This window comes from Mustela lutreola, chromosome 4 (assembly GCF_030435805.1).
Source record: "Mustela lutreola isolate mMusLut2 chromosome 4, mMusLut2.pri, whole genome shotgun sequence".
Classification (NCBI taxonomy): domain Eukaryota; kingdom Metazoa; phylum Chordata; class Mammalia; order Carnivora; family Mustelidae; genus Mustela; species Mustela lutreola.
In genome coordinates, this window is record NC_081293.1 from 148,880,463 (window position 1) to 148,893,943 (window position 13,481).

General features: G+C 40.6%; 1 protein-coding gene across 1 annotated transcript in view; it reads left to right on the forward strand.

Moving 5' to 3' along the window:
- Nucleotides 1–13,481, forward strand: part of DNAH11 (dynein axonemal heavy chain 11) — a 322,374-nt gene that overhangs the window by 91,578 nt on the left and 217,315 nt on the right. Inside the window, exons 29-30 of the mRNA XM_059171331.1 lie at nt 9,484–9,633; nt 13,107–13,340. Coding sequence (XP_059027314.1) covers nt 9,484–9,633; nt 13,107–13,340 — 384 coding nt within the window. The remainder of the gene's footprint in view (nt 1–9,483; nt 9,634–13,106; nt 13,341–13,481) is intronic.

The window sequence follows — 13,481 nt, forward strand, 5'->3', positions numbered from 1 at the left end:
TTTGACTGTATTTAAGTTGAAAACATTTCCTTATTAAAGGATACTGTTAAGGTACTAACAGTGTAAGCCACAAAGTAGAGAAAGATGTTGGCAGTGCCTCAAACAAGCAAAAGGCTCATATGCAGAATACACAGTGAACTCCTACATTCAAAGAAGAATGGACAGATCGATAATTGGGTGTGAAAGTAGGCAGAATACACAAGGAGGCTGTTCACAAAAGAAGTCTTTGTAATGGCCAATAAATAGGAAAAGTTGCGTAACTCTGTAAGTTATCAGAGAAATGCAAATTAAAGCCACAAAGAAATCTACACGAGTGCTTCTGGCCAAGATGGAGTAGGAGGAGCTGGGTTTACCCACCTGCTTGAAAGAACCCAACACTTTGACAAAATATGTGAAGCGGGATCTTTTTAGACATGGGACCTAGGACACCAAAGGACAGCAGTTCATGAGAGACTTGAAACAAAAGAGGTGAGCTCTGTGCTGGTTCCTGTTGTTTCCTCGAGTGAGATTCCAGGCATCGTACAGGGAGGGAGAACTAAGCAGGATTTGGTGGGCTCCTGCAGTTGAGGGCTCAGAGCTGAGAGTCTGAGCAGGAGAAGGCAGCAAGGGTTAGCAGAGCTGAGTACCAGAGGAGAGAACTGTAGAGAGAGAACTGCAGAAACTTCTAGAGGGGTTTCTTAGAGTCTTCAGCAGGGAGAATAATTAGCCCTGGTTACACACTATCCCATTTCTGCCAAACTAATATTAAAAGTAAGATCCGAAAGGATCACATTGTTTCCAAGTAATTTAACTGTATCCCAGAACAGAGCTCAAGAAGATAGGAATAAAAATATATTTAGTTCCAAGGAGGGTAACTTTGTGATGTGTGACATACCATTAAAGATACAGAGCATCTGAGGAGGAGTATGCAACCCTCAGAAAAAAGAAAGGGAGGATATTCAACTTTTATAAAGAGGAAACTTACCCATCAAAATGGATACGAATGTTAGGATTAACAGACCAAATCATTTAAAGTTATAGCTGCATTTGTACGTTCAGAAAATGAAGTGGAGATATGGAAAAGATAAGAAAGTTCCATATGTGTGTATATCAGATATCCTTAAGTGGAGGAAGGGAGCCAGAAAAAATACTTGTGGATAACAGCCAAAAGATTTCTCACTTGATGAAAAGTAGACATCCGTAGATTTCAGCTCAGTGAACCGAAGCACAAGCTACAAAGAAACCTAGATCAGATCACTCCTATTGGTCATAGCCAGTGATAAAGAGATCCAGAGATCTTCCATAAAGTCACATTATGTACAAAGGAGTAAACATAAGCATGGTGAAAGGCTTTGCAGGGCAAATGAGGAAATAGGGAATCAATAGCTCCAAGGAACAGAAAGAAAAAAAATCCACCTATAATTCTTTATGCAGGGAAAACATCTTTTAAAAGTAAAGTCAAAATAAAGAGGTTTCCAGACTCAAAAGCTGAAAGATTTCCTCATCAGCAGACTGGCAATACAAGAAATGTTAAAGGAAGTGCTTCAGGCAGAAAGAAGATGGTACCAGATGGAAACCTGGATCTACACAAAAAATTGTCAGCATTGAAATGTTAACTGTGTGGCACGAGACAAGACAGACACATCAGCTATCCATCAGAAGGCAGAAGGATAAGAAAGAACAGAGTCTTTGAAATGCTACCTGCACTCAAGCCCTCATTCTGTAGATGAGTGACTAGGTTACTGCTTTACTTTTCTGAACATCAGTTTCTTTGTATACCAAGCGGAGAAAACCGTAGATACTATCTCTTTGATTTCTGGGCAAGAAATGAAACGAAGTAGGTAAAGAAACACAAAAAGGACTTATAATAATGTAAAAATAAGAACAGCCCCAAATTCTTGCCCTCCATGCATCTGTGCCCTCGTAGTAGTGTGATGGTGCCTTTTCATCCACGCTAGAGCTTGTATCTCTGTCTGGACTGTGATGGGACTTGTTTGAGCCCAGCGGATCATTAGCAAGAGTTTGACAAGCCCCCCCCCCCCCCTCCCCCCCCGGCTAGGGCATACCCTCTTGCCCCTTCTTGGAAACCTCAGACTACCGCATCGTGAGGGAGCCCCGGCCAGCCTGCTCGAGGAACAGCACACGCCGTCGCACGCTAGGAGCTGGGGAACCAGCCTCTCTGTGAGCAAAGCTACTGATGACCAGCCGACCACAGACATGAGGGCACCGGGTGAGGCAACCCAAAGGCTCACACGCAGAGTTAGAAGGAAAGAAAGTGTTGCTGTTTTAAGCCCCTGGACTTTGGGGTAGTTAATCACACTGCAGAAGCAAATTCAAACACATTAGTGAGGTATTTACATTTATGGGCCTAAGTACTTGAATAGGCATTCAGCAGTCTCAAGGACTTATACGTGCTACTGATTTTTGACGTTAGAGATTTTACTTGAGGGGCGCCTGGGTGGCTCAGTGGGCTAAAGTCTCTGCCTTCGGCTCAGGTCATGATGCCAGGGTCCTGGGATTGAGCCCCGCATCAGGCTCTCTGCTCAGCAGGGAGCATGCTTCCCTGCCTTCCTCTCTGCCTACTTACGATCTCTGTCTGTCAAATAAATAAGTAAAATCTTAAAAAAAAAAAAGAAAAAAGAAAAAAAGATTTTACTTGAAATTGAGAAACAAAACAAAATATCGAATACTAAGCCACAGAACTGGGTTTGTCTGGCTTCTCTCCATTTTGTTTTATTTTGTTTTCCTTTGTTTTGTTGCTTTTTCTGGCTGAAGATACTTTGATAAGAGCTGTGGCATTGTTTTGACATCACTGAGGATGGGAGGACTGTGAGAATATCATGAATTGGCATGTTTCCCCCTCTTGTCTGTTTGTCCATGGAGTTCCTCAGGCTTTGACCTGACTTGGCATTAGAAAAACACATAGGCTCACACAAAGAGATGCCAAGATCAATCCCATCAAAAGACTAACATTAAAGAGACAAGATGAAGTAATGGTAAGAATGTGGACCCAGGGACACATTCTACTCTAGCCACTGAGATCATAAATTGAGAACGACCTTTCAGGAAATCTATTTAACCATGTCTTATTAGTATGAAAGTCAGAAAACGTAATTTTCCAGCATTTTCTTTTTTCCTTGTGTGCTCAGAAGTGTATACATATGTGGACCAAAAAACGTATACAAGAATTTTCCTACCTACTTCATCATTATTTATCATAGTTCCAACTGCAAACATCCAAATGTCCCTTAACAGTAGAATGGATAAAAATGCTGTGTTATGTTGCTGCAATGGAATACCACTTAGCAATGGAAAAAACCAAACTAGTGCTGTACCTAATACCATAAATAAGCCTCATGAACATAATGTTGAATTAGAGAAGGCAGACACAAAAGAGTACTTATTGTATGAAGCTACATTATGTAGAGATAGTGTCCATTTATGAGAGGAGGAACTAGTGGCTGCCATGGGATATTAGGGGTTTTCTGGGTTCAGGTATATTCTGTTTCTTAATTCTTGGTGGTTATAAGAGTCGTGTTCACTTTATTAAAATCTATTAAGATGTACACACTTGATTTTTTTTTTTACTTCTCTCAATTTTCAGAAGGTTATTTAAAAATAGCATTTGTGTTGTGACTATATTTATGTAAGTTTATGTGTGCATGCTAAAGATGTTAAGAAACAGAATCAGCCCTGCTCTATAGATCCAAGTTATATTTATAAGTAGAAGGTCAAATTGCAAAGTATGTATATTTTATTTTTAGTAAAAATAGATTAAGCTTTACCTGTTACCTAGTATTGGCTATAATGATTTACAAAATCTGTAACAAGCTAATTTAGTCTTTTGGGGGTTATATAAGTAATTGCATCTTCATTATTGAAAATGTGAAAAATATGGAAATAAACATAAAAGATTGGAATAATATACTGCTAGATACTGTTTTTGAGTGATTATAGTTTTTAATGTGTCTATGTCATATATACTTATTCAAAATTGGAATGTTCTTCTACAATATATTTAGAATCTGTAAAATGTTTCATTATAAGAATATGCCATAGTCTATTTAAACAATGTCTAGAAAGTTTTTGCACATCTAGATTTTCAACATAGTTGAATGTTCATTTCCCTGCACTGTCACCAATACTGAGTAATATTATTAAAAAGAAAAGGAACATTTTGGCAGATTGGCTTAAATTTTTGCTCATGTAGAAGTAATAAACTCATTTTACCTTATTCTGGAGGATAATATCCATAATAGACAGGACTAACTTTTGGACATTACTTAATCATACATACATATCATACATAATCATTATGGCTGTTACCATTATAATGAATTAATGAGTTAATGACTACAGAGGAATACATCTTGAGGTGCTCGCCATGCCAGAAGTGGTACTAGGCTTTTCTGTTTTTCTCGGTTAATCAGCAGAGGCATCTTTCATAGATGGATCAAATATGAAATTAGATATGGGCAAAAGGCAAGTGGTAAGCTTTGAGAACGTAATAAGAAGCTCTAGTGATTTTATTTTCCTTTGCCTTTGTTTTCTAAGTGAACATAGGGTAGACTAGCTGATGTGATTGATGGCTGGATTGGTTTGCATGTTATGTTATAATATTATGTAAATGAGTTAAATTTTTTACTTTATTTACACATAGGTAAATAAACACATTTAAATAGAGAGCTCTTCCTAGGCACAGTTGCCACATATAGGAATTCAGTTACTAAGGATTGGTTAAGCACCAATCCTTAGTAACAAAACCAAACCCAGCAACACGGTCCAAAGTTAAGATACTGCAGTACATTTGATGTGAATAAGAGCAAAAGACAGACTTCACAAAAATCACCAGGTGAATAACAAAGGAGCATCATGCCTCATGGACAGTTTAGACCATCTGAAGTCTGTCCACGATTGGCCATCATGCAGCTGTTACTCTTCACACAGAGACAGCAATGCATGTAGTGTGTTATCTCCTATCCCCAGCGGTGAACCATGTAACATTTTACAGACAAACATAACTGAAGGAGGGAATTTGTGGTAAAATTGGAAACCTAGCGAAGAAAGAACATTGATCATGCTAAATGTTAAATTTGGTACTTAGATGTAGTTATAGAATGCTCACTGGGAATGATGGCTCTGTATCATTTAAAAAATTCTAAATTTGCAGCCAGAGGATTTCGGTGAAAATGAACTTGCTGATACAAATGAAAACAGTTATTGTGCCAAAATGGAAGAAAATGTCCCAAGGGCAATGAAGGAAATACCACCCCACCCCAAAGATAGCTTCACATTAAAGAAACTCTAAAAGAAATTTGATGACGTTGAAAACTCAAAGGATAAAATGCTGGTAGATGATCCAGATTTTGAAAGGAGTGTGGCAATTCTTGAAGGCAGAGGAAAGATGCTCACTCTGTGTCTTAAGTTCTAAGATAAGAAAAAAAACACTAATCAAACTACCCCTGATAAGTTTTCTATGAAGAAATAAAAATCATCAATATTTTTAATATTTTAAATTATACTGTCCGAAATATTTGTAGTTTTAATTTTATCTCCTTGTACTTCTGTAACCAAGAGTGAGAAGGATTTTAATGTTTTAATAAAGGCTTTTAGAAGTCTGAGGACAATCATAAGTTTCCCATCAGTTATTCAGATTGTGCAGTCATTGTTATGATCCCACACTACTGTGTGAAGCAAGGACTGCCTGTGTATCTACTCATTAATGGGTGGATGTACCTGATTGCTATAAACGGTAAACTGAGAGAATAACCTTTTTTTTTTTTTTTTTTTTTTGCTGCTAAACTTTTAGAAACCCATCTGAGATATGATGACATTATTGATTTGTGATTTAAAGTGTTCAAATCCTTTTTTTTTTTTTTAAAGATTTTATTTATTTATTTGACAGACAGAGGTCACAAGTAGGCAGAGAGGCAGGCAGATAGAGAGAGAGGAGGAAGCAGGCTCCCCACAGAGCATAGAGCCTGTTGTGGGACTCGATCCCAAGACCCTGAGATCATGACCTGAGCCAAAGGCAGAGGCTTTAACCCACTGAGCCACCCAGGTGCCCCAAAGTATTCAAATCCTTTCTCTTTCTTTAGTGAGATAAAAACAGGGGCCTCTAAGGCACTCATTTTTCTTTTTAATCATATAAAGGCATTCTCAAGATCACACTAACAAGGAATTTTATTTTAGTGTTAAGAAACACAGAGATCTTCATAGAAATAGAACAGATTTGAGGACACCCGGGTCCACATTCGTTAAGAATCAAAGAGAAACAAAATAAGAAAAAATCCAATTCTGTTGTCTCAGAAGCTTTAAGTGGAAGATTGGACATGAAAACGCCCAACTTCAAACGTGTCAGGGGTGACGACGCTGCAGCCCATGGGGTTTGCATTTCCCGGTCACTGACTGAGAGACTCTGAGTAGAAGTTGTTTGGAAACTGTTTTCTCACCAAAGCAATAATGTCTGAGAGTGTCTAATAGTTGAGGTCTCATTTATCCTGCAGCTTTCACCTGAATATTATTTAGGCCCATTACACAGTAGAAGCCATTAAACATCTGTGCACTTCCTGGCTACTTCAGCTGTGACAGTGAGTTGTTAGATTATTGGAGATACTTTCTGTGTGTAAATGTCCACTGGGTAATGTACGGGGATGGAGGAGAATATGATAACCGAAGCTGTGATCATCCGCTCTTGCTCTGTCTACCTTCAAAGTAAGTGAGAGTCTCAAAAACTCATCTATTTTCAACTCTGATTTCTAGCTGCGATTTTCTCTAGTACTAAAACTGCAAATACAGCACAAATGGTGAGGCCCACCGCTTCAAAGATTAAATCAACCTTAAGGAGTTCCTTACCAATATTGGTTTTGGCCTTGTCATGCGGGAAATTGAGGCAAGTTGGTGTTGTTCCTAGAAGCTGCTATTGGGGTAGTTCTGAAGTCTGGTCAAACTGTATTTCAAGAAAAACTCATTATGGGGACGGCATCTGTACTCTGCTAGTAAATGCTGTGTAGCTTTCAACCATCTTCTGGCTCTCAGCACCTTTCTTTTCCGTTGAGGCGCATAGTTTACATAACCTAGAATTAAACATTGTAAGGGACACAGTTCATTGTATGTATGGACCACATCATCTTTATCCATTCCTCTGTTGAAGGGCATCTTGGCTCCTTCCACAGTTTGGCCACTGTGGACATTGCTGCTATGAACATTGGGGTGCAGGTGCCCTTTTCTATATCTTTGGGGTAAATACCTGGTAGTGCGATTAATGGGCCGTAGGGTAGCTCTATTTTTAATGTCCTGAGGAACCCCATACTGTTTTCCAAAATGGCTACACCAACCTGCATTCCCACCAACAGTGGTAGGAGGGTTTCCCTTTCTCTACATCCTCTCCAACACTTGTTGTTTCCTGTCTTGTTAATTTTAGCCATTCTGACTGGTGTAAGGTGGTATCTCACTATGGTTTTTTATTTGTATTTCCCTGATGGGTACTGATGCTGAACAATTTTTCATGTGTCTGTTGGCCATTTTCTGCCTTTTTTGGAGGGGTGTCTGTTCATGTGCTCTGCCCATTTATTGATTAGGTGTGATTGCTCATTGGTCTTTCAGTATTTGTTGACAGAAAAAAAAATCATTATATGCCATTCATTTATAAGTTAATTGAAGATGAAATTGCTAAAAAAAATTAAGTATACAATTCAGTGGCATTTTGCACTCATGGTGTTGTGCAAACATCGTCTCTATCTAGTTCCAAAATATTTCCATCACTCCAAAATAAAACCCCATGCCCATCAGTCACTTGGCATTCCCTCCTCCCTCTAGCCCCCAGCAACCACCAATGTGCTTTCTGTCTCTAGGGATTTCCCTGTTCTGGACATTTCATCTAAATGGAATCATATAATATTTGGTCTTTCATTTAGCATCATGTTTCCCAGGTTCATCTGTGTCCCGTGTATCAGTACTTCATTTTTGTGTCTGGACAACTTCCCAGTGTCTGTATGTGCCTCATTGTGTCCAGTTATATACATCATTGGATATTGGGGTTGGTTCCACCTTTTGGCTCTTGGGAACAAGACTGCCATAAACGCTTGTGTACAAGGATGTGAACACTTGTGTACAAGGTACCTGTTTTAAAATATTTTGAGTATATACCTAGGAGGGGAATTGCTGGGTCTTAATTGTATGTTTAACTTTTTGAGGAAAACTCAAGTGTTTTCCACTCACAGTGTTTATTTGTACTTTTTGTAAGGAGGGACCTCTTCTTCCCATTCTTGATACTGCCTCAGGTTCACGCTCTGCCACTCACTATACCCCATGAGAGGCCAAGTGGCTCACCCGATTGTTGTCCTTGTGAGTCTACTTTCAGAATGCACGCTTTCCTCCTCTTTCCTCCTAACAGCACCTCTAGGTGGGGAGCCCTGTTCTGGTCTGTGCTGATAGACTACATGGACAAGTATGGTTCTTCCGGTACTCCGAATTCCAGTTAGGCTTTAGTCTCCAAATCAGCCTCTGACTGAACAAATGCTGATCTGTGTCTTTTAATTTGGTTTTATTTTTCAAATAGTCTGGCACCTATAGTAGAGTTCACAATGTTATTGGGGGTTCCTTTGGAGATACCACGATCTAAGGTATCAAAGTTAATGATGGCAGAAGAATTTGAACTTCATAGATAGGACCTGGATTTGGAGACCTAACATCTAAAAGCCACTTAGTTTGAGCATTGTCAGCCTGACAAAGTCATCTAGCATTTTAGCTTCAGTTTCCTTGTCAATAAAGTTGGGGGAATCTTTTGTAATAGATATGTCATAGAGTACACTTAAGTATCAAGGCAAGCGTGCACCAACATGAGACCCAACACGAGACGAAGGTTGTATGTAACGTAAATTTCCCTTTCAAATATTTGAACACAGCTTTCCTGTAGTAAACGATTTCTATAGCTTAAGAATATATCTGAACTTTAGAAACTCAACCATAAAATTCCCAGCAGGGTGATTGCTACAGGTATATGGCACAGACAGGGAAGTTGGTAAGTGTCTAATCTCTGAGTAAAAGATAGGTAACTTTTTATGATAAGCATTGATCACCTAACATCTGATAATCCAGCCAGAGTGCCTGGCCACTTCTCCATCAAGGCCCATTCATTCATTCATCCATTTTTAAAGATTTATTTATTTAGTGTGACCCAGGGGGGAGCAAGGGGCAGAGGGAGAGAATCTCCAGCAAACTCAGTGCTGAGCATGAAATCCCACATGAGGCTTCATCTCTGAGCACTGAGATGGTGACCTGAGCTGAAATTAAGAGTTGGTTACCCAACCGACTAAGCCACCCAGGTGCCCCCATCAAGGTCATTTTAAACTCTGGAATTTAAGAAGTAATGGCTATTTTGACGAAAAACATTTTGAGACAACTTTTATTACATAAAGAAAATTGCATGAACTCATCCTTACTAGGTTACCCAAATAGATCTCCAGTAAAAAAAAATGCTCTTATCTTTCCAAATGATCATAGGTGACACGTCACCTTGCCAAACTCTTCGACAGCATTACAGATCTGCAGTTTGAAGAGGGTCACGATGAGTCCACCCACAGAGCGATCGGAATGTACAGCAAAGAAAAGGAATACGTCCCGTTCCAAGCCGAGTGCGAATGCACAGGCCACGTAAGATTTGATGATGAGGTTTTCTGGGCTGTGAGAGTATTTTCAGGGTAATTTTTAAAGGATGAATTGAACAAGAAAAAAATCAGCTGCGGTCACACCAGGCCCTGGTTGGTTTGGAGATCAGAGCTTCCTGTTTGGCCCCGACCGGTGTGACCCCTCTGCTTCCCGGTTCCTGCTCACATGGCTTCAGCGCCCCACAGGCTGTCAGAAAGGCTAATGGCTGAGCTTGTTAGGAAGGATCATCACGGGTTGAGCGAGTGGACCCCAGAAGGAGAAGCAGGTGCAAGCCCAGTGACAGGGTCTCACACAAAGCTTGCTGGTTCCACCACTGAGAGTTGGGGTAAAGTAGTGCCTTGCAGGAACGCACGTTTTAAAGAGTCATGTGGTTCAGGAATGTGATGTGAATGTTTAGAATGGCTGCTCATAAATAAGTGGATGGAGTCTTCCACACTGATGTCCCGTTCCCTAACTACCGCGTGCTCTGACAGTTAGGTTAGCGTATTTGCTCCTCGCCCAGCTGGATACCTCAAAAATATGCTGAACGGTCACCAGCGAGATTGGCTCATGACGATTTATGAAAGAGCTCCTGGTGTTTGCAGATGATGTAGAGGAATCGCATCTTTTTATGATGATGCTTGTGCAGCTCGAGTTAATCCATGGAGTCACTGAGACAGTGGCCTCCGTTCTAGAGCTGTTTGGGTTGTGGCGGGGTTCCTTAAAATGTCCCTTGCAGAAATGCAATGCCAAGCTTCTTCATCTTTTTTTTTTTTAAACAGGGGTTTTCTTCATTTCTCTCTGCTGCTTTTTAATATTGTACCAAGAAATCCTGCCAAATGAAGGGAAAGCAGATGGCGGAATACTTTGATTAAAATATATTTTTTGATCTCTTGGGCTCTTTAGGATATTATTACAGTGATTAGAAAAAGTCACCATAAACTATCTTGACAAAAGTGTGCTGCTGCCTGCTCCCTGCCCGGCAGGCTGCGAGCCGATTGGCATAGTGCCCAGAAGGAGGACAGTCCACTTGACGGATGTGGTTGTCAGTCGCGGAAACCCTTGGTACTGAGCGTTTTCACAGAGCTCTCATTAGTTCTCTGTAAGCAGTTTCCGCCAGAGACTCGAGCATACACTACGCTGATCTTCTAATTGCCTTTGTTTGATAAAAGATGCTTTTCCTTAAGGTCTTTTCTTCCCCTGCACTTTGATGATTGGTTTCTCCCAATGTAGACTATTTGTATTTTGTTTGATGAGTGTTGATTGAATACCCACCATGTGCCAGATGCTGGGTTAATCTTCTGGGGATCCAGAGATAAGTAAGACATGGTCCCTGTCTTTGAGGAGCTCGTGGGCTCCCTGAAGAAATGGATAGTTGGCAATATTGGGAAGTGGTAATCGTTGTTAAAGAGGGTTGGGCAGAAGCTGAAGAAACACCAGCACAGGAAGGGATCAAACGACATCTCATCAGAGCTTAGTTCTCAGATCACACTGAGTTAAGTAGCCATTGTTGGCACAGTCATTTGAACATGAGATGATCCATGAGTCTATATGTGTGTTTGGTCTTCCCAGATGGACTGGAAGGTTCTGGAGAGAAGGCGGCTATATTGAGGGTAGGAATCCCAGAGTATTTGGGAAATGCTCAAATCATGTATGATTTCCTGAAGGAACTAGTTGCTGGGTGACGCCAAGGGTTGTGACTTAGTGACTTAAAGTAGTGATGGGATCACAGACCTTGAATTTAGACACGCGAGCAAAACCCAGTTACAGCGTCAGAAGTGAAAGCTTTGGGGAAGATGGAGCCCATTGCCAGGGCAGTGCCACCTTTTTCATTCAGTGGGGAAGACTGTCAGCTCATTAACTACACAGTACTCCTTCCCAGTTCTCCAGAGAAAGATCCTAGGAATGAATGTTTCTGCCATTTTCACACACAGACGGAGGGGGAAAAAGTGTTTTGCTTTTTTTTTTTTTTTAAAGATTTTATGTATTTATTTGACAGAGAGAGAATGAGAGTGAACGTGAGCGGGGGTGAGGAGCAGAGGAAGAGGGAAAGTGGGGGAAAGAATTTCAAGTAGAGCCCATGCTGAGAACAGAACTGGATGAGGGACTCCATCTCACAATCCCTGAGACCATGACCTGAGCTGAAACCAAGAGTTGGACACTCAAATGACTGAACCACCCAGGCACCCCCCGACTAAACAGTTTCAACATCTTCACGATCTCTTATGGTCCTTGGAATTGATTTATTATAGTCATTTTTTATTGCTTAGGTCATCTATTTGTGAATATTGTACATATCCTTTTTTTTTTTTTTAAAGATTTTATTTATTTATTTGTAAGAGAGAGAGAGAGTGAGAGCGAGCACAGGCAGACAGAGTGGAAGGCAGAGTCAGAGGGAGAAGCAGGCTCCCTGCAGGAGCCCGATGTGGGACTCGATCCCAGGACGCTGGGATCATGACCTGAGCCGAAGGCAGCTGCTTAACCAACTGAGCCACCCAGGCGTCCCGTACATATCCTTTTTATGAGATAGTATCATTCCATGGCAACAGATATATGGGTAAATACAATAAAGCATATTTGAATAGGTTAGAAAATGGGTTAAGATAAATTTGTGGGGGCAAAATAAACTTGCATTTTAAAAAAAAGATTAACTTTCGCAAGTCAGCAGTTGTCCTATCTCTTATACTCTCCTGCTGTCTAATTTTTGACAAGTGTGAAGACAAGAACCAGTAGGGAATATAATTAAGACATTTGCTGGAAACACTTTGTCTTAAGACTAAGAACTAGGAAGATTTCAGAGAAGAGTTTTCAGTATATTTAAAAATTATCAAAAAAACCATATTTTTAAAACAATCTACCAATATCCCCAGAGCTCTAGAATATCATTCTAGCATATGCCTCTATCTAGTAGATGGCTGTGATGGTTGGTTTCTCAGAACACTGTGCATTACCACAGGGGATCCTAGTCCAGAACCCTCTTGTCTTCGGATGTGAAAAATCAGTAATTGAGAATATCTCCTCTGTTGAGGCTGCAAAAATTTATTAGCCATCCTGTAGGTGGAGTAACTTGAGCACTGTCCTGGGAGAAGACAAGTTCAATGGGCTTCCTTCACTGTTGTTCTGAGTTGTTGTTCTGATCCTCTGAGTTCAACTTCCTCTAGTTTTCTACCTGGATTTAAAATAAATCCGGAACCCCTGGGTGGCTCAGTTGGTTAAGCGTCTGACTCTTGATTTAGGCTCAGGTCGTGATTTCAGGGTGGTGAGATCAAGCCCTGCACCCAGCTTGAGATTCTTGTCCTCTCCTCGTCCCCCATTCATGCTCATGTGTGCTCTCTCCATCTCAAAATAAATAAATCAATCTTGAAAAGAAATCCATGCAAGGCCTCTCTCTCTGCATGGCTTTTAAGCCCATGGAGGGATGGAGTTCTCTCTCTTCCACAGTTAAGCCTGTGTTAAATCATTTCAATTTGCTTCAAAAGGTGGAAACATGGCTCCTGCGACTTGAAGAGACCATGCAAGGTACAGTGCGACGTTCCATCACAGAAGCCATAGCAGCTTACGAGGAAAAACCTAGGGAGTTGTGGATCTTGGATTTCCCTGCACAAGTTGCCCTGACAGGCTCACAGATCTGGTGGACGACAGATGTTGTAATAGCCTTCAGTAGACTGGAGGAAGGCTATGAAACGGCCCTCAAGGATTTCCATAAAAAACAGGTATTTTATAGGTGCGGGCTTTTGAGGCTTGAGGGCACTTGAAGAGGTAAGCATTCATTCCTCCATCATTTAGGGAGTGTTGTCTGTGTGCCAGGCACTATGCTGGAACTATTTCAGCAATCAGTGGTTTGATTTTTCTTT